The 25,555-nt window shown below is 35.9% G+C and overlaps 5 protein-coding genes across 5 annotated transcripts; 3 read left to right on the top strand and 2 right to left on the bottom strand.

Annotated features, from left to right (window-relative positions):
• Positions 1 to 1,199: 1,199 nt before the first annotated feature.
• Positions 1,200 to 4,881, bottom strand: LOC125221763 (putative serine/threonine-protein kinase At1g54610). The gene is made up of 7 exons (XM_048124003.2): positions 3,937 to 4,881; positions 3,552 to 3,836; positions 3,139 to 3,456; positions 2,674 to 2,901; positions 2,431 to 2,531; positions 2,161 to 2,278; positions 1,200 to 1,716 (listed from the first exon to the last, which is right to left on the bottom strand). The coding sequence occupies exons 1-7, from the start codon at positions 4,339 to 4,341 to the stop codon at positions 1,411 to 1,413; spliced, it is 1,761 nt and encodes a 586-aa protein (XP_047979960.2). The 5' UTR covers positions 4,342 to 4,881; the 3' UTR covers positions 1,200 to 1,410.
• A 3,608-nt stretch (positions 4,882 to 8,489) lies between these two features.
• Positions 8,490 to 11,742, top strand: EMB2799 (NAD(P)-binding Rossmann-fold superfamily protein). The gene is made up of 9 exons (XM_089064125.1): positions 8,490 to 8,726; positions 9,516 to 9,628; positions 9,903 to 10,075; positions 10,452 to 10,545; positions 10,638 to 10,749; positions 10,848 to 10,936; positions 11,079 to 11,164; positions 11,265 to 11,329; positions 11,449 to 11,742. The coding sequence occupies exons 1-9, from the start codon at positions 8,543 to 8,545 to the stop codon at positions 11,553 to 11,555; spliced, it is 1,023 nt and encodes a 340-aa protein (XP_088920251.1). The 5' UTR covers positions 8,490 to 8,542; the 3' UTR covers positions 11,556 to 11,742.
• Positions 11,743 to 14,912: 3,170 nt separating this feature from the next.
• Positions 14,913 to 18,717, top strand: LOC125219844 (putative serine/threonine-protein kinase At1g54610). Its single transcript, XM_048121922.2, has 7 exons — positions 14,913 to 15,695; positions 15,810 to 16,094; positions 16,177 to 16,494; positions 16,595 to 16,822; positions 17,089 to 17,189; positions 17,305 to 17,422; positions 18,198 to 18,717. Exons 1-7 carry the CDS (start codon positions 15,303 to 15,305, stop codon positions 18,465 to 18,467), a joined length of 1,713 nt encoding a protein of 570 aa, XP_047977879.2. The 5' UTR covers positions 14,913 to 15,302; the 3' UTR covers positions 18,468 to 18,717.
• A 1,883-nt stretch (positions 18,718 to 20,600) lies between these two features.
• On the bottom strand, positions 20,601 to 22,628 carry LOC125219845 (F-box-like protein). Its single transcript, XM_048121923.2, has 4 exons — positions 22,411 to 22,628; positions 22,117 to 22,272; positions 21,176 to 21,424; positions 20,601 to 21,073 (listed from the first exon to the last, which is right to left on the bottom strand). Exons 1-4 carry the CDS (start codon positions 22,480 to 22,482, stop codon positions 20,804 to 20,806), a joined length of 747 nt encoding a protein of 248 aa, XP_047977880.1. The 5' UTR covers positions 22,483 to 22,628; the 3' UTR covers positions 20,601 to 20,803.
• A 1,312-nt stretch (positions 22,629 to 23,940) lies between these two features.
• Positions 23,941 to 25,358, top strand: PCB2 (NAD(P)-binding Rossmann-fold superfamily protein). Its single transcript, XM_048120020.2, has one exon. It carries the CDS (start codon positions 24,025 to 24,027, stop codon positions 25,276 to 25,278), a length of 1,254 nt encoding a protein of 417 aa, XP_047975977.1. The 5' UTR covers positions 23,941 to 24,024; the 3' UTR covers positions 25,279 to 25,358.
• The last annotated feature ends 197 nt before the right edge of the window (positions 25,359 to 25,555 follow it).

Genomic DNA, 25,555 nt, shown 5'->3' with positions numbered 1-25,555 from the left:
ATTTTTTTCTCTTTTAAAAAAATGAAAAATGTAGAGCTTTCAAATATGAATTAAATTTTAATAAGTAAATGGGCTGGTTTGATTAAATATCTGGTCAATCTCATTATTTAAAAATACCTAATTAGTACCGCCTCCGTTCCGTCCCACAATAATTGTCACTTTTATTAAAGAAAAATTGGTTGGATAAGTTGGTGGAATGTTATACCCACTTTTTTATATTAGTTTTATAATTTTTTTATATTGGTTTTTATAATAAAATGTGAGTTCAGTGAGTTGATAGGATGTAAGACCTACTTACTATTTATAGTAAAAAAAAATGAAGTGTGACAATTATTGTAGGATGGACGTGTATATTATAATTTTGATATTTTTTTTCAACTAATCATTTGCATAGATCTGGGAGAAAGTATGTGTAAATTGAACACTAAAATACTAGGAGTATTATACACTAAAATACTAGGAGTATTTTTCATATTCAATTAATAATTTTTATGAGTGATATATAATTTTTTTTAAATATCAATTCCGCTTCCAAATCATGTACTATTATTTCCTTCAAAATCTATATAATGATACAATAAAAAAATGGGAGATTGACCATAATTTTACAAACTTCATGATTTTCTAATGATTTACCAAAAAAATGGAGAGAAGAAATACTGACCAGGAACAGATAGCAGTGCACAAGTTGTAGAAACAACCATGTAGTAGGCTCGATCTCCGGCCCGGGCCCGGGCCCGGCCCACCATGCCCACTCAGTGGCTTCATACCTTCAATTTTTTGCCTAAATATGAAACCCAAATAAAATGAAAATAGGGAGTGTTTGATTGTATTTATGTGAGTGTGAGACGGTGGAATTTGGAACATATTGCATGTTGTTGCATGAACATGTCCACGTATCATTTATTTAAACAACATAAACTCCACATTTTCCTTTTCTATTGGCTTTCTCTTTTCCTATGTTTTTGCAATTTTATTGCTCCCATCTCATAAGTATTTTAATTTTTTCACCTATCTTTTCTCTTCACAAATTCAATAGATGGAGGTTGAATTTTACACAATTATCCCTCCATGAGCTGTCTCCAACTTAATTTCCAACTTTCATTAAATTTCTACACCATGTAACACAAAATCAAGAATCCTTAAACTAAAACAAACTAATTTCCCCATCAAGAAATATGCAATATTGTTGCAAAAGCTTAAAAAAAATGAATTAAGTTTTGACATTAGAAATGTATAATAAAAGTAGTCTGTGTTGCAAAATAAAGAAATGACATCAACAAGAAGATATATTTTCACATATGTTACCTCTTAAAACAGTTTGGAAAAATTTTCCCGCCAAAGATGATACACTATAACACAATAATCTGCACCTTCTTTCAAGCATGTGATGAGAGAGTGTGTGTTCCATTACAAGTCTTGGCTCTCCTTATTCCGGCTCGAGTTCTTGTCCTTCCGACTATCCTTCTTCGATGGTTTCGACCTCCTTCTTGGGGCTCCGACGCCAGCAGGATCCGCCAACGGGCCGGACCAAGTCTGCATCGGGTCTTTAGGGTACGAGAAATTAGTCGAGCTGAAGGGTATGTCGGGAGGATCAAAGTTCGGATCGAGGTGCTGAGATGCCCCCAGAGGGTAGCCAAGCCCTCCGTCCTGGTGCGGAGGAGGGAACTTCTCGCTCTTGCTCTTTGCGTTGGCGTGGGAAATCAGACGCCGTCTCTGCTTCAACAAGGCAATAGTTACTCCCAAACCAGTGTTTATAAATGCCACTAACGGGTAGTGATAAAATGCAAACTCGTATATTGTACAAAATCCAAACTATGATCTGGACCGTCAAAAAATATCAACAGTTGACAAAATAGTAACAATAAAAAATGTCAACACAATATCTACACAGCATCAACCGTTGACACTGTGTTGAAATTTTCTGTTGCTCCTATTTTGTCATCTGTTGACATTTTCTAACAGTCTAGATCGTTTGTACAATATTTAGAGTTTGCATTTGATTACATTCTTGGCACTAACTATGTCAAATACATAGAATGATAGAAATCACCGGGAGAAACACAATCCATTGAGATACGTATGGAATGTGTAACGAAAGAGATGGTACGAAAAAAATGCATAAACGTTCCGAATAATAGAAGAAGTTTAACAGCTTACATCAATATTAGACTGAAGCTCAGCATTGGCTTCGGGAGCAGGAACTCCCCGCATTGCCCTTTCACGTGCCCGAGGTTTCTTTGCACCGTCAGCATGAGTTTTACCAGCAGCTCTTAGCCTACAATCGTGCAAACCATGCCGTTAGGTTTCTTAAAGCAACACATAATAGATCACAGTAAACAAAAAAGGGAAACAAACTGCAAAATCAGAGCAAAATCAAGACAACTACAATGGTAACACAGAATTTTGTATGGTGATAGTTTTCCAGACCTTCGAGCTTCTTCATCACGACGCTTGGCATCCATCTCCTTACTAGGTGGATATTTCGGAAGGCTGGAAGGTTCACACGCATACGGCTTGGTTGTGAAAAACTGCAAGAAGGCAAATAGAGAATCCATGTTATTGTCTTTTATCTCCAAATGTGATCCTCACAAATACATATCGATTGAAAGAATAAACAGATTTAGCAGTTTCTAGTGTGTGGAGAGAAGATAGGTAGGCAGAGAAGCTTACTTCACTCTTCAGCGCAGCCGTAGCAGTTTGTCGTTCGCTTGGATCAATTGCTAGTAGAGTATCAATCAAAGACAATGCTGACTGAGGGAAATCTTTAAACGTCTCCTTTATGCATCTTTTATACGAATTCTGTGGTTTGAATATGGTCGCATGAGGAAGCTTCGACTTCTTCCAATATTCTTCAGGTGGAGAACCGCATAGCTTGAAGATCCTGTGAAGTTGTTCCACCTACGCGCACAATAATAACACCGTGTTATGGCTATAAAATCAACAGTGACACTAAAAATTGACCTAAAGATTCAAGAAATACAAGTGAGCATGTTAGTTTCAACCATTCAAGATATAAGAATACAGCAAAACACGCCAGAGACGACAATCAGTCTCACCGATGATCATGTGAACAAGCAGGAGTTAATATGAATGGTTTTCAGTGATCTGTTTAACATTGATAAAATAAAAGGTTACCTCAGTCCGGCCCGTCATGATTGGCTTCCCAGCAAATAGCTCCGCTAAAATGCAGCCGGCACTCCACAAATCAATACCTACACCATAGTGGGTGGCCCCAAGAAGCAGCTCGGGCGGCCTATACCACAGAGTGACCACACGGCTAGTCATGGGCTGCTTGTGATTGGGATCAAACGTGGAAGCCAATCCAAAATCAGCTATCTTAAGAACTCCTCCATCGCTGATGAGGAGATTCGAGCCCTTAATGTCTCTATGCAAGACGTGGCGGTTGTGACAGTGTTCAAGGCCAGACAACAGCTGATTCATGTAGCACTTGACCTAACATACCAATCAAACTATTGAAACATAAGGAAAACAGTTTTGAATCTCCTAGCAGTCGAATTAATAAAACAAACAGAGACAGATCACCACACCTGAGGTTCTGTAAACTTGATCCCGGGATTTGAAACAAGACCAGCCAGATCATGCTCCATGTAATCGAAAACAAGGTACAAACTACACGACATCCTTGATGTCGCTAATCCTTGCAGTTTCAGCACATTGGGATGATCCAGACGACGCAGGATCAAAATCTCCCTAGCCATGAACCTCACACTCTCGGGCTCCAAATTATCGAATCTAACCTTTTTGAGGGCTACAACTTTCCCCGTTATAGCGTCCCTAGCTTTATACACATTACTATAAGTACCTTGCCCAATCTAAAAACACAACATAAACCGGAAAAAACCATTAATACATAAAATGAAGTAGCACAAAAAACAGAAAGAAGCAACCAAACCACATTCATTAGCCACTTGCCTTATCAATCTTTACAAACGAATCAGCACGACGAGGCGTCCACCCATTGATCGCCTCGCCTGCAACAGCAGAGAGCCAAGAAGGCCATCCAGCAGCCACTTGCTCACCATGGACATTCTTAGGAGGATTGCTCAGCCTCGGATTCGGCCTAGACCGTCTCCTCTCGCCTCTAGGCTGCCGAGCACTCCCTTCCTTCCTCTCCTCCTTATCCCGGCCATTCGGAGCCTGGCTTCCACCATCAACACCAACACTAGCAGCCTCTCCTTCTGCCTTATCTACTGATCCAACAACTACCTTCTCCTTCCTCCCAGAATCCCTCTCTTCCCCTTTCCCTCTCCCCTTTCCAACTACATCGCCACTACCTCGCTCAGACGACGAAATCTCTTTCCCAAATACACACCCCATTTCACAATAACCCTAACTCTCATATCTCACCACACAACATAATCACACACCTCATTCAAAACCCCAAGAAATCAAAGATTCACCATAAAATATTCAAGGCTCAAACCAGATCAATCAAATTGGGGCAAATTAGGCAAATGAAATCTTTATCAAGCAATTCCTAACTAAATTATGATCTTGCACTCCGGCGAGAAGAATAAAGGAAAAGGGAAAAGGGGAAATGTTCAATTAAGTCGCTGCCCCAAAAGAAGAAGCAACAATTATGATTTGAACAAACCCCACAGCTTATGGAGCAACAAGAATAATTAAGAAGCAAATATACCTACAAAAAGCAAAGACAGTAATACTATTATACAGTGAAAAAAAAAATACTTGTAGTGGTTTGATTGCTCTCTGCTTTGTGTGGGACTGAAGATAGATCACAGTGAGCTTACGCAAAAAGGGAAAATTCCTCACTGTTCAGTTTGTCAAAAATTGGGATTTTTTTTTTGTATTGGTAAGAAAAAATGAAGTCTTGAAAATGATCAAGCAGCAGATCTACTCTACTGTAAGAAGATGTGTGTGTTTTAGAGAGAGAGTGAGAGAGAGAGAAATGTAAATTGCTGACGTGTGCAGCTAATAAGTCAACACAATATTTTGATTTTATTTTTAGGAGACGTTTTGATAAATATTTTAGGTAAATCTTTCTTTAAAGAGAAATTAAACTGTGAAGATACAATTAATTTACAAGTAAGGAAAAGAGGAAAGAAAATGTTTGTTTGACTAAGTAGGACCATAGTTTCCTGTTCATTTTCAACCAAACATATTTTTTAGTAGAATTAATTTATGTTGTAAATAGAAAATGTTAGTGCGCCAATAAAAATGACTTCTAATTAAAATAGCTTTTAATTGGTTGGGTTTTTCTTTTCTATAATGGGAGACCTTGTATACTTTGATTTAAGTGAAGATTTGATTCATATAAAAATGTTTAGAGATCATACACTTTATTATATTTAGTAGTACAACTAATCAACTATGTATTGAGATTAGCAATTTTAATAAAGATTGTTGAATGGTGAATAATTGAATATATAAAGAAACTGTCATATAAAATAATGGCCCAAGATTTAACATGATTGAGATTAGGTCAAACTAATTCGTAATATACTATAGGTAGCATTTAGTCATTCCACCGGTTTAATTAAATATTTCCATTTTAGGTGTTTTAGTTACGAATTTCAATATTCTTTTACCTTATTTACGAGACACTTGATTAAAAAATGGATATGATCTTATCGTTTTTTAATCATGATTTTAAGGCCTAATATCTTTTTCATGGTATAGTTTATTTCACTGTGAAGAATAATTATAATATCCTATAAGTAAATGCGTTTTGACAACTGTGAAAATCAGTTTAGAAAAAAGTCAATATAATATCCAAGTTGATAGAACATTAGACCTTATTAAATTTGAGTGATGCTTAAAGGGTATAAATATGTAGTACTAGTTTTTTGGATGAATATATTTGTCAAATTTGATTTTCATAATTATGGGGATTGATTGTTACATTAAATAGTCAGAACATAAAATATAATTGTAAAAAATAGAAATAAAAGTATATCATAGAAACATTATGTCAAAAAAAAATTCCTTTTTTTATAATAGCATCTTGCTTGGTAAATTAATACTCGTAAATTGAATTTTTCTATACTAGTGTTGAAATTTGTGATAGTAGAAAATTAAACTTTGCCCGACAGGGCGTAACTCAGTTGGTTTCGGAGAGATAGATTTGCCCCAGTGAACAAGGCTCGAGTCTAATGACTACCTGATTTAATTACATCCTCCTAGATATCTAGTAGACATGTGAAAAATTTAACAAAATTAATTTTCATTATATAAAAACAAGAGTCTATATTGCGATACGAAGGGAGCACGCTTTAATTCTCAAAATAAAGTGATATATATAGCTACAAAAGTGCAAAAGCTTTCTAATGAATCCAAGGTTGTCCCCCAAATCATTTTATAGCTTAACAAATATTAATAGCACATTTTACATATTTCACATTATTATAAGCATGCATGTCCCTCATCACTATGCTTCGAACATTTAATTATTTAGGATACGTATTTGAAACCACTAAAACTAAAGGTTATTGTTCATGATTCAAATTTATCGTCACAAGTATTTTATATTGTACACGGCTGGTTTTGTGGACGAAAAATATGACTTTCATTTTATTAAACTTTTTATAAGTGAGTATATTTTTTTCGACCAATAATTAGATCAAAATAAATAAATAATAAATCACAACTTAGTTGATAAGATATTGTTCGTTTATTAGTAAGTTAGCATTCGAGCTCAAGTATGTGTGCGTGTGTGTGGGTTGCAACTAAATAAATTGAACCAAATGAACATTTTATAACTTGAAATATCATCTTATATATAAAACTATATAAGCTAGAGTAAGCATAAGATATTGTCATAAAAATTTTGATGGTTTGAATTTTGAAATACTCGAATACTAGTTTATATTGTTTGGAAGAATAAAAGGAAGAATATTCATCTATATATATCTGATATGGTATGTGTCATGACTCATGACCCAACATTATTAAATACATGGGTTCAACTATTTGAGCTGTTAAATCTTTATATACAATTATGAAAATGATATATAAACATAATCTTTGATCGTATTGACATTATTGATGATGTTGACACATGCTATTTTGTTATATGTGTCAAATGTGTCAACAAAGACATTCACTTTATATGAAAAATATAAGTTGGGATAAATTTGACATTGACTCAATAAGAGGCCTTTCATGATGGCATTTGTACAAAATTACCAAAATATACATCAATACTAGTATAACTGATTGTCTACGTTCCAAGTTCAACATCAACAATATATATTAATATAAAATTAGTACATGATTAGGTTTGTTTAGGTAGGTTAAGTTGTTACTTAACACATTGTCATTTTATCATGCCTTTCAATCATGTGTTTGGCAGCATATATGTAAGAAGCATGACAGTTAGTTGGAAATAAAACGACAAAGTCATGAATTTTGATTAAATGTTTATCATTATAAATTTAAACATTAATAGTACTTAATTTAATATACTCCGTATTATTTTTAACGTTTTCGTGCAATTGTCTCATGGAGTTAGGTTAGCAACTAGGGCGTAATCAAACGCCGAGAGCCTCTAAACAATTATAATTTCAAAATAAGGTAAATGTGTATCAATTACATCCAAAGTTACATTAACATCAGCGATTGATCAACGAAACATATTAAAGAATCAAAAGTGGATCAATGAAACATGATTCAAGGAATAAGAAGGTTGTTGTTGCCGTTGAAAGACAACGGCGTGATGATCATCACTGGTAATAGGTACTACTAATAAACTAAGAATGATAATATATTCTAGTTATAATGGATTAAGATAGAAATTGTCATACCTATGAAGTCAAAAGCAACTCCAAATACTGAATACTTCCTCTGTCCCGGATTAGGAGTCACTTAATTATTATAGCTCGGGTTTTATGAAAGAGTTGAAGTGTGTAATAAATGAAATGAGATGATGGAGTGTGTAATAAATGAAGTGAGATTGATGAAGGTGAGTCCCTTTTGACTTTTTGGATTAAAAGATGTTTATTTGTTTATTTTAATGTAGATAATGACATTTTAATGTAATTTTGATGAACAATGAAGTAAAATTGTATGATCAAATATGAAAATTTCTAAATGTGACTCTTAAACTGAGACGGACTTTTATCGCAAAAAGTGACTCTTAATCTGGAACGGAGGGAGTATTAATGTAGTTTTTTTATCCTCATGACCAACTATGAAATCGATTGATTCATCATTCCAACTAAATCCTATAAATAAGGAAGAGACACCAACAAATGCAAAAAACTAGAACTAAACACCCAAGAAAAATAGTATACTTATGAACAAAATATTTTTTTATTTGAAAGAAAATATTCAAATTGAAAAGTTTATTATTCTATCGAAAATTTTCTCAGATAGAAGTGATACAGGTAGATTAACAGTCCAGCTGTCGAATTCCTAGTGGCTAAGAGGATTTCGGCCTCTGCAGTTGATGCGCCTCCAATTAATCACAGTTTATGAATTGATTGAAATCCGAAGCCTGTTTCTCCCACATTAATCGTATCGATTATTCCACAAAGAAAATTAAAAAATCTGGAAAAAAATGAGCAGTCTAACCAACTGCACTGACTTCATCGCGAATGTTCTTAGGCCTAACAACCTCAATTCTGCTTCCCTTCCGTTTCCCGCGACCTTCAACCCCAATTCCTTCGCCCGGACTCCTCTCACGACGTCGTTATCCATGGACGCAGCCGCTTCTTCCAGAGCTAGAGCTTCATCCACCATCGGTACTCTCAATTGAGTTAAATTATCGCTTGAATTGAATATCTCCTTCGATTGTGTTACAAAATTACAATTGAGATTATCGCGGAATACGTGGATGATTGAATTTTTGCAGAATTGTGCTGAAGTGTATTGCAGCTGAGCGTTTGCTCGCATTTTACGAGATGTTTTTGGTGAATGATTGCGTTAGGATTAATTCTTCGAGCTCATCGTGTGAAGGAGTGGATCGTATTCGTATATGTTATGTGAATAGTTGAGATTTGAGGGTTGTATTGTGGTGCTCTGTTTAATTGTATGTTTGTGGATAAGGCTGTATTCTTATGAGATTGTTTTGGATGATAGTTGATTTATTTTAATTCATTTGTTCATGTTTGTTTTTTGTTTTGATGAAATGACAAACTGTGGTTGACCGTTTTTTTTGTGATATTTCTCTGGCTTCAGCATTTACCTAAGAAATGATGACATCGGCTTGAGAATATCAGAGAGAGCTAGTTTGTTTTTCACTCTACTCTATTGATACTACAGTAGCCTTATGCTTGCTCGCAGCTTCGACTCTGACACAAAATTCACAATGCCTAGTTTCTTGGAGGGATTTAATCAGTTTGTGTGTTTATGCTGTTATTGGCTGGTTTGTTATGTGAATTTTGTTTGTATAATTGAATGAACTATAATTTAGTGCAGATGCAGTGATGCCTTGTGCTTGTGATGAAAAGTAGTAGTACTGTTTGTGTTTGCAAGGGTGTTTTGATTCAAGTTGTTGATCAGTCTATTAAATTTGTGCTTAATGTCCGAAGGTGCGCCTGACAACAAATTGGAAGCTTCATCTACTGGAGCAGTTGGAGCTAATGACTTGTTGATAGTTGGACCAGGAGTTTTGGGGCGTATAATAGCTGAAAAGTGGCGAGAGGTAATTTTTGGACCAAATATACGATGAGTATTATTGTTTGCTGAGTTTTCTGCATTAAAACAATAAAATCTATCTGGTGGAGCTGTGCCATGTGTTGTAACTTGATCTGGGAAGCTAAGTTTTTAACTTGATCTGCCTAAATTTAAAATTGTCGTTGAGATAATTTATGAATTCAGGCTTTATCCTAGTGTTATGGGCCTTTGCCTTTTTACATTGTTGTCCTGTATGTCAAAACTGACAAACTTCTCTAAAGGTGAGCGCTTGAATGTTGCAGGAACATCCAGGTTCTCAAATTTATGGACAGACTCTTACGAGCAATCATCATGAAGAGTTAAAGAAGATGGGGATTACTCCATCTCTAAAGGAAACCAAAGTAACTCATAAGTTTCCCTATGTCATCTTCTGTGCTCCTCCATCTAGAAATGTAGATTACCCTGGTGAAGTCAGGTAAGCATAAGAAAGTCTTGAAATTCACAGCATGCAGGTTCTATACATTCTTTTTGCAGAGTTTAAGAGCAATATGTAAATATTAGAAAAATGGCAGCAATTGATCCCGTTTGGAAGTCACTCACGGATGTAATGGGTTTATTTTTTATGTTTTAAAATGCATCTGACTGATTGTACTTGTCAATCAGATAAGTTATACTCGTCAAAGCTTAGGATTGGCCGATAGGGTTACAATAGCATGTCTCTTTGTTATCACTTTAATACACCAAAATGTACTTATTTAATCATGATAAGTTATTTATATTTACTCTATGTACTAATTGGTAACATAATAGAAGCCAAGTTCTAATTTATTTTGTGTAACCAATTTCAATAGAGAAGCAACCTTAAATTGGAATGGTGAAGGGTGCTTCCTTTTTACTTCAAGCTCCGCTCCGTATGACTGCAATGATAATGGGTACTGTGATGAGGTAAACCTGATATATATTCCTGTGTTGTCTTTATCTCAAAACTTCAATATATGATTCCCTTCTTTACTTGATGAGTTTTAATTTCTCTATAGGACACTCCAGCCGTACCCATTGGGAGAAGCCCCAGAACGGATAATCTACTCAAATCGGAGAAAGTTGTGCTCGAAGCTGGTGGCTGTGTCGTTAGACTAGCTGGACTTTATATATCCTTCCAAGTGTTACCTAGGGTTGAATCTGCTCATATCTTCAAAGTTATGGTAATGGAAATGCATTGTGTAAGAACAACCTTAACTTGCATTACAAGGTAGATAGAGGTGCCCATACGTACTGGTTGGAGAAAGGGACTCTTGAAGTTCGACCAGATCACATCCTTAATCTCATACATTATGAGGTAATCCCTGTCAATCATGTTCACTGCATGATTAGTTCAAATGAGTTTGAAACTTATCATTAGGGTTTTTCCCCTTATTGTGGTTTAGTTGTTCATTTGTCTGCCAATATGAATTAATGCAACGTTTCATGTTCCTCCACAGGATGCTGCTTCACTGTCAATTGCTATATTAAAGAAGAATCTTCGTGGTAGGATTTTTCTTGGCTGTGACAATCACCCTCTGTCCAGGTTCCCATTTAACTCAATTTTCATAAGATGTACATCTAATAGAATCAGCATAAATGAAATCAAAGCACTGTTGCTAATATGACATGTTATATGCATTCAGGCAAGAAGTAATGGAATTGGTTAACAGGAGTGGAAAATATGATAAGAAGTTTGACGCATTTACAGGTAAACTTGCATATCGGGATTGTGTCACTCATTTATATAAGGGTGCGTTTTGCAAGTTTCTAAACACCCCATTTGAGAACGCTCCGACTTTATGACATTTTCTTTCTATTGGTTGGCAGGAACATCAGATCCTCTAGGTAAGAAATTGAACAACTCTAAAACTCGCGCAGAACTTGGATGGGAGCCAAAATATCCAAGCTTCGCGCAATTTCTCGAGACTCTGTGAGTAGGTCGTGCGAAAGAATCCTCATAGAGTGACTTACTTAACGACCTGGTAGCGTGTACTGAGCGCTGATCATTAAGTATAATTTTTATCTGAATCACGCTACCAGATGTTACATTCTTTTGGAGTTCTCAAATATTTGCACCTTTGGTTCAAAAATCACTAATCATATTAAAATTCCTTACCTAAATACTGCTGGATTCATGTGGTTGTTTAACGCCTTTTATAGTGGTAAAAATGATGGCATTATTAAATTTGACTGCCAAAGCAATTTTAATCCGATTAGTAAATTAAACATCATTAATTAATCACTTAAACAGTAGATTAAAGTTCACTTTTGGTTGTAAACGTATAAGCATTTTATGTATTTGTCTAATAACATATCAATATTTTGCTATTTTGTACCATAACATTATGTTGCTAGCTTTGAGTGCTAAACCTTATAAATGACTTGTCTTATTGTGCTCCATTTCACGGTATACCACATTAATTCATCATTTCACGGTATACAAACGCAGTCACTTATTAAAAAAAATTAAGATAAAAAAAAAAAAAATCGATTGAATTTTAATCTTCAAGATGGTGTAGATATTTTGTTGTATATACAAACGCAATCACTTATTAAAAAAAATTAAGATAACAGATAAAAAATCGATTTGAATTTTAATCTTCAAGATGGTGTAGTTTTATCTACATGTAAAATGACGAGAAGAAAAATATTGTCAAAGACTCAAAATATGTCAGCAACCCAACTTGATAAAACATGGAGTTCGTATGTCCCACGTCAACCAAAACATTATAACTCATTCCTGAAATTTTTTGGTGGTTTATACGAGCTACTACTCGACGTGTATAAACCATGCCTTTAATTCTATATCATATAAAAAAAGTATATTCAACCAATACTTATAACTAGAAGCAATAAATATCATAACCAAAACTATATAGTATATGTGAATGTCTATTTTGTTCATTTTATTATTATATCACAAAGTAAAAATGATACTTGTAATGGATTATCATTGTATATCCCATTGTCATTGAATTTTAAAATTGCATTGTCATTCAATGCTATTACTCCTTCCGTCCCTTAAATTTTATCTCACTTTGATCGGGCGCGGATTTTAAGAAATGTAATTAAATGTGAGTTGAAAAAGTTAGGAGAATGTGGATACTACTTTTATATATTAGTTTTATAATAAAATATGAGTAAGAATGAGGTAGTGAAATATAAGGTCCACTACCAAAATGGTAAAAAGTGAAATCAACAAATTTTGTGGGACGGACGAAAATGAAAAAATGGCACAAACTTTCAGGGACGGAGGGAGTATATATACTAAGGGTGTGTTTGGTCTGTATCTATGATGCCTGACTGCTAATGATCCATTGCTAGTGTTTGGTCTGTTACTTATTGTATCTGCATGACCTGATAAAAAAGGAAAGACTCGAGTTATGTAAGCCTTAATTAGAGTTGCCCATGGTTCATGAACCGGCGGTTCCGGTTTTGCGAAATATGGAATCGGAACCGAACCGTGATGCTGTTTCACGGTTTCGGTACCGAACCGCCGGTTTTCGGACGATTCGTAGCGGTTTAGGTTCGGTTTTGTGGTTTTTTTCCTTTTTTTTTTGCCATGTAGTTTGAAATTATAAAATAAATTGTAACAAGAAAATAGATAATTTAAATTGAAGTAAGATGAGTAAGGTGAAAATGATATCAAATTTACAATTTACATATACAAATTACAATGTGATTAAATTTACAGACAAATTACAATGTGATAAAATTTACAGACAAATTACAGTGTGATATACTACAAGTGTCGTAATTTACAAACAAATTTACACAGGTAATTTACCACAAGTGATATGCTACAAGTGTCATAATTTACAAACAAATTTACACTTGTACTATTTTACAAGTATCGTACTCGTCTAAACGTAAATAAAAAAAACATGAAATAGGGCAAAAAAAGGAAAAAATTAGTACTCCATTATAAAGTTATTTTTGGCTGCAAAATTTTGTCCCACATGATTCTTTCCATGGATGTTACCAAATCCAAAAATGAAAGTTACTTATAAAAGTATAAAACTCGAAAATCGGATCATTCAACTATGTTCTATTTAATGGAGTATAGTTTTAATATAAGGATTAACTATGTTTAAATTTATCGTTGCATTGGTTAACCGGCGGAACCGTGAAACCGGCAGTTCGGTCGCTGTTTCGGTTCGAAAAAATTGGAACCTGAACCGAATCATGATTCTAAAATTCACGTTTCGATTCGAGATATATTTCGCGATTTCGGATCGAAACTGTAACCGGCGATTACGGTTCAGCGGTTAATCGCTGATTCGGTAAGCCTTGGACAGGTCTCGCCTTAATTGCTGGTTTGTGTATCTATATAGTATAACTGATTGTGACATGTATCAAGGTGGCCTACTCGAATTAGGTTACACTATTGAAATGACTCCAAGTTTTGCTCTAAGGTACTACTGAGGGCATTTCTCTCTATAGAAGTACTGAAACCAGAAAATGAATGAAACGTAAAATTACTTATGCAGTTAGTGCCAATCTAAAACATAATGTTCCAATTCATGGCCACCATATTTTCTTTACAAAAATCCTAAATGCAAAATCAAACACACCCTTTTAACTCATAGTCAATTTTAAAGCATATAGAACCATAGATTTATTGTCATTGATGTTATACATTTTCAATGCCCTAGATCTTTGTTAGATTTTAATTCTTTGATATTTATTTTTTATTACAATTTCTAATTAGATTTTTATCTATAAATGAATAGACTAAATGCAAGTCATATTTCATTGCATATTTGACTACCAAATACTTATATTTTGCAACCTTATGATGCAGCTCAAACCTCTATTTATATTTGTGATTTTCAAAATCAACTATAAAGATTTATCAAAAACTTTTTGATCCAATGGATATAACTTACTTGTTTGAAAATCAAACAAAAAGTGTCATCCTTAGAGGGTGTTTCCGAAAAATAATGTTGATACTTTCTTTTCACTAAAACTATCTAGATTTAGAGGGTGTTTCCGAAAAATCCCACCCACCTAAAAATGGGTCTTTTAGTATAGCATACCAAGTTATGCCCATAAAATATTGGCCCGGCCCAAATAAATTTTTTTTAAAAAAGAAAAAAGTGGGAATTTTCAAACTCAAATTGGGAATTTTCAAAAAAGTGGGAATTTTTAAACTCAAATTGGGAATTTTTATTTTTATGTTTATTTCAATTCCGGAAAGAAAAAAAAATTAGTAGAACTTCCCCTAAAAAATAAGGAAAAATACGTAAAGCAAAGAAAAAAGCGACCAATAATTCACTGTATAATTGCCTTTACTTGATGGTTTTATGTCATTAGTCTCATTTTTGACCGCCATTCATCGCGGGCTTTCACAAAATCATAATTGCTGCTTTTGCTTTTTTGGGCATTCATAATTCATAAATCTAGGGTTTATTGCTCCATTAACACTGCAAAGATTCGTGCTTTATTACTCATATCACTGTTTACAGCAATTCCCCATTTAGGTTATTCGCATATATACTTGAATTGAGTAATATTTGTGTTTTTATTTTTCCTATTCTTAGCTGTAGTTTGAAGTGTGCTTCTTTCCATGCCTGAATGTTTATTTTTAATTTAGTTATTTGGTGATATTTTGGTGGGGTTTTGAATGAGGGGCATGATTTTGCTATGTGGTGAGAAATGAGGGCTGGAGTGACTGAGAGATGGGGTGTGCTTTTGGGAAAGATGTTTCTGATTCTGGCTCACCCGGTGGGAACGGTGTTGTGGATAGGAGGAGAGAGAAGGGAAGGGAGAGAGAGTTGGCAGTGACAGCTGAGAGTGGGGAGAGAAGAGTAGAGAGTTCAGTAAGTAAAGCAAATGGTGGTGAGGTTCAGAATGGTGGGGTTAAGAAGGAGGATTTGAAGGATGGGATTGTGAGGCAATCGAGAAGCGAAAAGAGGAGGGTGAAGCCGAATCCTAGGTTAAGTAACCCGCGGAATAATGTTCATGGTGAGCAAGTGGCTGCTGGATGGCCTTCTTGGCTCGTGGCAGTTGCTGGCGAGGCTCTCAGCGGTTGGATCCCCCGCCGGGCTGATACATTCGAGAAGCTCGATAAGGCAAGCTGATTTTCAGTTATAGCCATGTTCTGAGTGTGTTTATCTAGTTTACTGAAATGTTTATGTTGTCGGTTCTTTTTTTTTTGTTGATTTTGAGTGTTTATGTTTGTTTAGATTGGACAAGGTACATATAGTAATGTGTATAAAGCTAGAGATGCTCTAACCGGAAGCATTGTTGCGTTGAAGAAGGTTAGATTCGATAATTTAGAGCCAGAGAGCATAAGGTTTATGGCTAGGGAGATTTTAATCCTGCGCCGTTTGGATCATCCAAACGTCATCAAATTGCAAGGTTTGGTAACCTCGAGGATGTCATGTAGTTTGTACCTAGTGTTTGATTATATGCCACATGATTTGGCTGGCCTTTCATCGAGTCCCAACATCAAGTTTACAGAGCCTCAGGTAGGATTCTGCCTGTTGGTGTGATCTAGTATTTTGCCTCTGCGCTAGAAATTGAAGATTTTCGTCTAAATTGATACTGTAGGTGAAATGCTTTGTGCACCAGCTATTGTCTGGCCTTGAACACTGCCACAGCCGCTATGTTTTGCACCGTGATATTAAAGGTTCCAACCTTCTAATTGACGACGAAGGAGTTTTGAAGATTGCTGATTTTGGGTTAGCTTCCTCCTTCGACCCCAGCAACAAGCAGCCTATGACAAGCCGTGTGGTTACTCTGTGGTATAGAGCGCCTGAGCTGCTTCTTGGTGCCACTGACTATGGCGAGGGCATTGACTTGTGGAGCGCTGGGTGCATCTTAGCTGAGTTATTTGCTGGGAAGCCCATTATGACGGGGAGGACAGAGGTAACACTGCAGCCATTAAAGGCTCTTCACGTTGTTTATTATAGCCCAACATGTTCACTCTAAGTGATGATTGTTGATTTACTCAAATTCTTGTGCTCAGGTGGAACAACTACACAGGATTTTTAAGTTATGTGGTTCTCCGTCTGATGAGTATTGGAAAAAGTCGAAGCTACCGCATGCAACCATATTCAAGCCACAAGCAGCATACAAAAGGCGTATAGCAGAGGCATTTAAGGATTTCCCACAGTCATCACTGCCTTTGATTGAGACACTACTTGCTATTGATCCAGCTGAGCGTCAAACTGCCACAGCTTCTTTAAGGAGCGACGTGAGCTCTCTCTCTCTCTCTCTTTCTCTATCATGCACACACACTTACTCTCATCAATCTTGCCTAGCTAAACATGATAAAAAGAATAAAATCTGTAAACACTGTTTATATAATAGACAATCCTCCCAATATATGAAAATCGATAACTTCCTTTCTATTCCCTCGGTTTCTCTAATTTGCCTCATGCACAAATTTTTCTCTGATCAACCTCTCCTTTTCTATGTGGTTGTGAGCTAATATGCTTTTAATGCTTTATGTTTTGGCAGTTCTTCACTACAAAACCTTATGCATGTGATCCTTCAAGCCTTCCCAAGTACCCACCAAGTAAAGAGATGGATGCTAAGCGTCGGGATGAAGAAGCTAGAAGGTCTGTTTGATAGGTGTCAAGTGTCTTATAGTAGTAATAGTTTACCTCACAGTGCATATAAATAAACCCGGGCTGTATTAATATGGAGTGACATGCAATTTATTAAATATTGTAGGTTAAGAGCTGGCGGTAAGACAAATGCTAATGGTGTGAAGAAACCACGGACACGTGAACGAGCAATGCGGAAAATGCATGCCCCTGAAGCCAATGCCGAGCTGCAAGCCAACCTTGATGTAAGATTAATATCTCAATCAACTCCTCATCTGCTTGCAATTTGTGATCATAACCTTAAAATCATGCCATTTTAAAAAAATCATGCTTATTATGATATTACAAATCCACCGAAACCTTAACTTGGTAATGAATATTAAAACTTTTTTTCCTGTTCATTAACTGATGCCTCATCTCTATACAATGAGCAAAATGCCATTTCTCCATTTTTTTTGTCAGTATACCTTAAACTGCATTCGTTTTTAGTATTAGCATATCTGCTGTGTAAAGGGATTGAATCTGAATGTAATTCAGAAGGTTTGGATAATTGGTTAATAGTTGGAAATAACAGTGATCTAAAGCTTTGCAATTACAATGCCTTATGCCATTTTTTTCATTACAACATCCCCATTATTTCAGCAATGAAACTATATTGTTTATAGTGGTAAACTGACTTCATCCTACGGTTCTACCTCTACCAGCACATATCGGAGAAATTTTGCTGAAAATTTTGGGGATCTTGTAGTTGCAATCTTTTAAAAGTCTTGTGCAAGTTGCAAATTCGGATGAACATGATCTTATTTTGAATAATTTAACTCTCAAGTATTTGATGCTGGGATACTACTCATTCTCTATGATAGCATAAATGCAAAAACTAACGAATACTATTGCTATGAGTGATTACATATAGAGTTTCATGTCTAATCGTGGGAATTGTAGCATAAAAATTTCAAAGTTCATTCCGTATGATGCATTTATCCCTAAATTGGAGCAACTTTGTTTCACTCCTTGAACCAGAGGCGGCGTCTGATCAACCACGCAAACGCAAAGAGCAAAAGCGAGAAATTCCCCCCTCCTCATCAAGATGGAGGACTCGGCTACACTTTGGGGTCGTCACATCTAATTGACCCAGCCTTTGATCCTCCTGACGTCCCGTTCAGTTCCATGAACTTCTCGTATGCCAAAGAACCCATCCAAACTTGGTCAGGCCCGTTGGCTGACCCTACTGGTGTCGGGGCCTCAAGAAGGAAGTCAAAGCAGTCCAAGAAAAGTTCTGTACTGAATTAATCAACTCGGAGTCACCTCACAAGATACGGCACAAGCTCTTTTCCCGGTATGTGCCTCTATTTGCATCTCTTTCCCCGGCCGGATAGTCTGCAATTCTTTGAGAGAAAAATTTGTCCCACATTTCTTGTTTCTGTATATTTTTTTGGGATCATGAGAATATTTACAGTTCTGTATATACTGAAAAGTTTCCCCTTTCCATTGGAACATACAGTAATCTTGATCTATGAGAGTATTTCAATTTCAATGTCAATCTTTGATCTTCTTGTTTTTTTTTAGTTTTTTTTAAATAAACCCACATCAATCCGGCAGTCCATTTCATCTTTACTTGGCCGGTAATGTTAACACGGCCCGTAAAGTTAACATCAGTGCAAAACTCGGGCTAAAAATCACCACGAGATCAAGATTCGGGCTATTATTTTAGAACCACTCTGTTTTGTTCATCTCATTGAAATTTTCTTGTAGAACTATTAATGAGTTTATTTGGCCTTGTTGCAAATTCAATAATAAAAAGGAGCAATAAATCTGCTCAAAATATTTGCAACATGTAAACTGCAGAAAAGAGGAAACAATCCAGCAGTAGTTATATATATAGATATTGATAAAATACATTGACCCCAAAATAATGAATTATGTGTAAAAGCAACATGTATATTGACAAAGATGTTTGGGTAGTTTGTGACATTATTTAATTAAATCGCCTCCAAACTAACTACCACTTCCAATTCTAATATTCTATAAGTAATGTGTACTAGACGAAGACTTCTCCCTTCATCTCTAAACTACCTCCATATCTCTCTCTATCTAACCTGCAATGGGGAAGCTCTGCTGTGAGTCAGACGATGGCGGAATCGACATCCAAGGACTTCTCGTTGCGATTTTGATTGCAGTCATACTGATGGCTTTATGCATGCCGGCGCCAAGAAAACGCGTTACGTACGTGTACCGTTGTTAATTCAAGAAAATCGGTATGAAAAATCTTAAACACTTCTTCTCTGTGCTCTGTGTATGTGTGTGTGTGGAATGAGAGTTTTGATGATGAAATTATGATGAATTGCAGTGTGTAATTGTCAATAGATACATGTTCTAAAAAAAACCTACTCCTATATTTCTATTGCTAGAAACATTGCATTGTTTCATCCCAAGAATCAAATGCGTTTGTGCTGTTACAATAATCTTTATATTTTTAAAAAACTAATTAGTACTACTAGTTTTTAATGAGCTTATAATGTTGGTCTTCTATCAATTTCTGTAACAATTATTTTGTAATTGAGGACAAATGCTTACAACCTTATATCAATTATTATATGGTAGTTGGATTGTCACAAATCGCTTCAATTTTATTATAATCACTCCAAACATAATTATAATCACAGTGTCCTGACCTAATCTTATTGAATTTGTCAGTAATGAGATGCTCGACAAAGTTAAAAAAAACTATAATAATGTAATCAAATTTCATAATTTGTGAAAATAGCAATTGATACTATTAAATCAATTGTATTTCAGTTGAGTCTGTTGACGTGAACAATTCAAAATTATTTGAATTTACTTGCGAAATTAGTAGGATGTAATTTAAGAAAAATTAATCTGCTTTTACTAATTGTTTGTTTGTTGCCTTTTTCAGATTTCTGGATTACTGATTAACTTGTGAAATGATATTCATGGCTCATTTGTTTTTCCTTTTCAAATTCAATTTTCACTTTAATTGTGTCTGGATACATATCCAGTTTGATTGAGAAAGATTTGAATTCCCAATTGTATTTGTTTCTATGTATTTGTCAGATAAAAAAAATCCTTGATCATATGAAATAACTTCTTGAGCCCTTTTTAATATGATGAAAAAAGAAACTAGATTTATAAGTATGTAATTGGGTACGGATATAATCCTTAGACCATGTTTGGTAGAAGTGATAACTCATGTAGGGGTGATAACTCAGATGAAAATCCATGAACAAAGATGTCTTTGTTCATGGATTTTCATCCCTAGATGAGCTATCACCCCTAACAAACATGCCATAATTTGACAAAGAATCTTGACCCATCAGATCGTTTCACACAAAAAGTCTGAGAGGTGTGAAACACGACCACAACGAATTCGGCCTCTAACGTCTGTGGTTTGCAAGCTATTGCACGTGATCAAAATTAATCGAAAATAGATTGAAGTCAAGAATTACAAGCTGCAAAGAGTTGTACTGTACAAACACATTCTTATCTTTAAGCATAATGCAATCAGTTTGATCTAAACTTTACATGATTATTATACATTTACAAAGAAATTGAAGAAATTGCAACCCCATATATTTACATTGTTGAAAAATCAAATCCTTTCCATATCATCACACATGAGCAACTTGGTGAGACCAGGAGGTGTGAGTTGACTTAGCAGCAGAGATCTGCACACGGATAACCTCGTGGACCGCGCCACGATGAAGCACGCCGAGGACTTCCTCCTTGGACACGGCGAGATCCCCCAACGAGACGTTCCTCAAGTGGAACTCGTCCCTTAGGCGAAACCCGTAGAACCATCGCCCGAGCTTCCACCACTGGACGCACACCTGCCTCTCCGAGACCTCGCTGCTATCGAGTGCTTCGATCACATTCTCAGCCTGAATATACAACACAAGCAAAAAAATCACAATTCAAATGCATCTCTATGGAATATATATTCTTGAAGTTTATCGAACGTATAGACTTATCCGTCAAATTACCGGGATTTCAAGCCAAACGACGCAGTAATGCAAGCCAACCAAGTTAAGCAGCACGTTGAGCTCTGGCTTGAGCAAGAACATCTGAACATCTTTGAATCCAGCCTGATGCGAGTTCAATAGTTCAACTGCCTTCAAATAATTCCCAACCTCGATGGACTCATAAGCTAAAGCTCTTTCAATAAAATCCATGACTGACCCTACTTTTCCTGCCATCTCGTTGTGCTTGCTTACGTACAAACCTCTCCATCTCTACAGTAATCAAACAACACAAGAACCTACACTAAGAGCCGGATAAGAGTAATAGAACAACTCATACAAAGATTGATGCATAAATCGAGATCGAGTTATCGTAAGCACTATGATCATTCCGAATGCCTTTCTACTAGTCCATCTACAACACGAGGCAGAAACACAAGATTCCCCAATTCACAACTTGTATACACCATTTCATGTCACACTCGAGTAATAGAAAAACTCATACAAGGATTAGTTCACTATTTGTAACAGAGATATCCTTCGTGCTAAGATCATCTTGATTGCCTTTCTACTACTCCCCGACCCGAGGCAACCCTCCAATCCACTACTCGTATACCGTTTCATATCCCATTCTACCAAGAAAGAAACTTTAAGTATAACACAGATCAAAATGAACCCCTAATCATAAAAATGCATAACCATCATTTGAAGGTTCCATCTGAAATGGATTAGGGGATTTATCTGCACTTCAAGAACCTCAAAATCCCTAATTCCAATTCCAAATGAAGGAAATCAAGTATAGCATTAGTACTTAATTATAGTAACCCCAAAAATTTCCATTCAGAAAAAAAAAACTCAGCAAAAATTAGCCAAACATAAAAAATCTGAACTTTACAACAGCATAAAAAAGAATCAAACCACAACAAAAAACTCAAACTCAAACTTCACCAAAAAATAAAAACAACCTTGGAATTGGGGGTCAATTTCTGATCGTTGGATTCACTCTGATCCTCAAAAATTAGAGGCCACCTGTCCTTGCATAGACCTTCCCACACACAATCAGACCCACACAGCTCCCTCCAGAACCTCGAGCAACTTCCTAATGAACACACATCAAAAACCTACAAAAAAGAATAAAGATCAAATCTTTTTCAAAGCCCACTTCATCAAAAACGATTTCCAGCTCAATTAAGACAAAATAATTAGAAAAACGTAAAAAGTAATTAAAAGAATTGATACTTGTGTGAGAAAGAAAGTACCGGAAGAGATGAGGCGATTTTGAGGGCAATATCGTAAGGCAGCGAATTCTGTAAATTGATTGATCGATGCATGTCGGTGGGCTGTTTTAAGAAAAATTCTTGGAATGAAGGGAGAATAGGAGAGGAGATGACCGATTAAAAATGTTGAAAATGATGAGATTGTTTAAGTTATTCTGTTATCTTTCCAAGGTGGGAGAGAGATTCTTACAGTAATCAGGTGTAGTGTACACGTGGGATTGTGTCTATTTAGGAAAAGCTTCCGTCACTTTACTCCCAAAATTCAATATTGATTTAAACGTGACGTAGCTAATTAGGAGCCATATGGTTTAGTTTGGACACCACTATTACACAAATAATACTCCCTCCGTCCTCTATTAACAGTCACATTTTTCTATTTCGGTCCGTCTCCAATTAAGAGTCACACTTCATTTTTACTATAAATGATAAGTAGGTCCTACATTCCACTGACTCAATTCACTCACATTTTATTATAAAACCAATAAAAAAAAAGATCCTACATTCCACTAACTTTTTCAACCAACTTTTCTTTACATTTCTTAAAACTTGTGCCTGGTCAAAGTGTGACTCCTAATGAAGACGGAGGGAGTATATACGAAGGGTTTAGCATTTGCGTGCAAATGTAAAGTAATTCCTCCGTCCCCTCTTAATCATCATCAATTCTTTTTATCCTCAATTAAGAGACATCTTTACATTTTACTACTCTATAGTTCCATTTACATTTTATTATAAAATTAATAAAAGCACATAAAAATATGATTTATATTGAACAATTTTTTTAATCTATTTTTTACTATATTTCTTAAAATTAGTGCTAAATTTACTATATTTCTTGAAATTCTTGGCAAATTAAACCATGCCTATTATTGAGGGACATATAAAGTATAAAAGAATGTAAATAAATAAATAAATAGAGGTAAGAAATGTGAATTAATTTGGGCAACACTTTAAAAATGGAAAATAGTGCCCCTAATTTTCTAGGGCCAAGGTTATCAAAATTCAAAACTGAAAAGAGTCTTAGTATATTTTCGATGTAAATTTATTATTTCGTGATTTGAGACTTAAAGTCGTTAAATATCGAAAACTTATATTTTAGACTCATGACAACAGGGGTAATCAAATGCTAACTAATTTCCAATCCAGAATCCAGAACTTTAACATTATATTGGAAATTTCTCAACATATAGATATAACTTTATCAACATAACATGTAAATTTAAATCTCAACACAAAGATATAATTTTATCAACACAAATCTATTGAGAAAACTTTATCTTTGTGTTATAATTTTAATACAATAGTTCTGGGTTCTGGATTAGAAGATTGATTTTATTTTAACGCGACCCATGACAATAATTATAAATTTATAATGGTTCATATATTGAGAAAACCACAATGCGATTTATGGGATTAAGAAATGCTCAAGTGATCTTCCCACCAAATATCAACCATTCATTTGGATTCTACCATGATAGAACCACTTGTTATGCTATTTCTTCACCATTCCCTTCAGATTTTATTCAAGTCCTGGAAATGCTTCACATTCATAAATCCAATTTCTCCTAATAAAAATCCGATCTTCAAGAAATCAAGAAAATGTCCATTTGCACACCCTTCAACTGCAATGGTCTCAAACTCAACCCCTCAAAATCCAACACCTTCAAAAACCTTCTCACATCTCAATTCATCAGCCAAGCAATCCCACACACTGTTCCTCTCCCTTCACTTCATTTCTCCCAATCTTGCAAAGCCAATCGAAAAAGATTCCAACTTGTCACAGCTTCAGCTGCTCCAGCGCTTGAAGAAGCTCCCAAAACCTCATTCAGAAGCAAAAACCCAAAAGATATCAATGTCCTGGTTGTGGGCTCCACCGGTTACATTGGAAATTTTGTGGTGAAAGAGTTAGTGAGGAGAGGGTTTAATGTGATAGCCGTTGCTAGAGAGAGAAGTGGGATAAAGGGCAAGAACAGCAAGGATGAGACACTAGGGTTGTTGAGTGGTGCAAATGCTTGTTTCTCCGATGTGACAAAGTTGGAATCTTTGGAGGGAAGCATTGAGGGCCTTGGGGTTTCAATTGATGTTGTTGTGTCTTGCTTAGCTAGTAGGAGTGGTGGAGTCAAGGATTCTTGGCTGATTGATTATGAGGCAACCAAGAATAGCCTTGTTGTTGGTAGGAAATTTGGGGCTAAGCATTTTGTGCTGCTGTCTGCAATCTGTGTGCAGAAGCCCCTCCTCGAATTCCAGCGCGCTAAGCTGAAATTCGAGGCGGAGCTGATGGAGGAGGCTGAGAGAGATGAGGGGTTCAGTTATAGCATAGTTAGGCCAACTGCATTTTTCAAGAGCTTAGCAGGGCAGGTTGAGCTGGTAAAGGATGGGAAGCCTTATGTCATGTTTGGGGACGGGAGGCTATGCGCGTGCAAGCCTATTAGTGAGCCGGACCTGGCCTCCTTCATTGCAGATTGTGTGTTGAGTGAGGAGTTGGTGAATAAGGTTCTCCCGGTTGGTGGGCCGGGGAAGGCAGTGACCCCGTTGGAGCAAGGGGAGATGCTGTTTAGGCTTGCCGGGAAAGAGCCTAAGTTCTTGAAAGTGCCTATACAGATAATGGATTTTGCGATTGGAGTTCTTGATTTCCTTGTCAAGATCTTCCCCTCGTTGGAAGATGCAGCGGAGTTTGGCAAGATTGGGAGGTACTATGCTGCTGAGAGTATGCTGATTTGGGATCCTGAGACGGGCGAGTATGATGCTGATAGCACGCCTAGTTATGGCAACGACACGTTGGAGGAATTCTTTAAGAGGGTGTTGGAAAAGGGAATGGAAGGCCAAGAATTAGGAGAGCAAATGATCTTTTGATTGAAATTCTTTCTAAATTTTGCTTACTATGTACCTACTATGTGAATGTTCTTGCTTAAAATGAGATAATTTTTAAAGAAGCATATGCTCTATCTGAATCATTTTCTTTGCTTGATTCATCATTAGTTGCAACAAAATGGAAATGAGAGCTAACTTGTTGTGTTTGAATGCTGGTTATTTGCTCTGCATCGCGTTCTGTTTCATCTTCTAGTGCGAAGTTTAAGTCAATCGTTGAATGCTGGTTATTTGCTCTGCATCGAGTTATATTTCATCTTCT

The sequence above is a fragment of the Salvia hispanica genome, chromosome 1 (assembly GCF_029641045.1).
Source record: "Salvia hispanica isolate PSC_SH4W2 chromosome 1, Shi_PSC_v1, whole genome shotgun sequence".
NCBI classification, from domain to species: Eukaryota; Viridiplantae; Streptophyta; class Magnoliopsida; order Lamiales; family Lamiaceae; genus Salvia; species Salvia hispanica.
This window is presented reverse-complemented; position numbering and strand designations above follow the sequence as displayed.

Excerpts from the sequence above, each read along its gene's own strand:
- EMB2799 (XM_089064125.1), top strand. The coding sequence starts at position 8,543 with ATGAGCAGTCTAACCAACTGCACTGACTTCATCGCGAATGTTCTTAGG. Across the intron at positions 9,629-9,902 it reads TAGCTGAAAAGTGGCGAGAG|GAACATCCAGGTTCTCAAAT; the intron begins GTAATTTTTGGA and ends TGAATGTTGCAG. Across the intron at positions 10,750-10,847 it reads TAGACTAGCTGGACTTTATA|AGGTAGATAGAGGTGCCCAT; the intron begins TATCCTTCCAAG and ends ACTTGCATTACA.
- LOC125219845 (XM_048121923.2), bottom strand. The coding sequence starts at position 22,482 with ATGCATCGATCAATCAATTTACAGAATTCGCTGCCTTACGATATTGCC. Across the intron at positions 22,273-22,410 it reads AAATCGCCTCATCTCTTCCG|GTTTTTGATGTGTGTTCATT; the intron begins GTACTTTCTTTC and ends TCTTTTTTGTAG. Across the intron at positions 21,425-22,116 it reads AATTGACCCCCAATTCCAAG|AGATGGAGAGGTTTGTACGT; the intron begins GTTGTTTTTATT and ends TGATTACTGTAG.
- PCB2 (XM_048120020.2), top strand. The coding sequence starts at position 24,025 with ATGTCCATTTGCACACCCTTCAACTGCAATGGTCTCAAACTCAACCCC.
- LOC125219844 (XM_048121922.2), top strand. The coding sequence starts at position 15,303 with ATGGGGTGTGCTTTTGGGAAAGATGTTTCTGATTCTGGCTCACCCGGT. Across the intron at positions 16,495-16,594 it reads TTATGACGGGGAGGACAGAG|GTGGAACAACTACACAGGAT; the intron begins GTAACACTGCAG and ends TCTTGTGCTCAG. Across the intron at positions 17,423-18,197 it reads AGCTGCAAGCCAACCTTGAT|AGGCGGCGTCTGATCAACCA; the intron begins GTAAGATTAATA and ends TCCTTGAACCAG.
- LOC125221763 (XM_048124003.2), bottom strand. The coding sequence starts at position 4,341 with ATGGGGTGTGTATTTGGGAAAGAGATTTCGTCGTCTGAGCGAGGTAGT. Across the intron at positions 3,457-3,551 it reads TCAAGTTTACAGAACCTCAG|GTCAAGTGCTACATGAATCA; the intron begins GTGTGGTGATCT and ends TTGGTATGTTAG. Across the intron at positions 2,902-3,138 it reads TCATGACGGGCCGGACTGAG|GTGGAACAACTTCACAGGAT; the intron begins GTAACCTTTTAT and ends TTGTGCGCGTAG.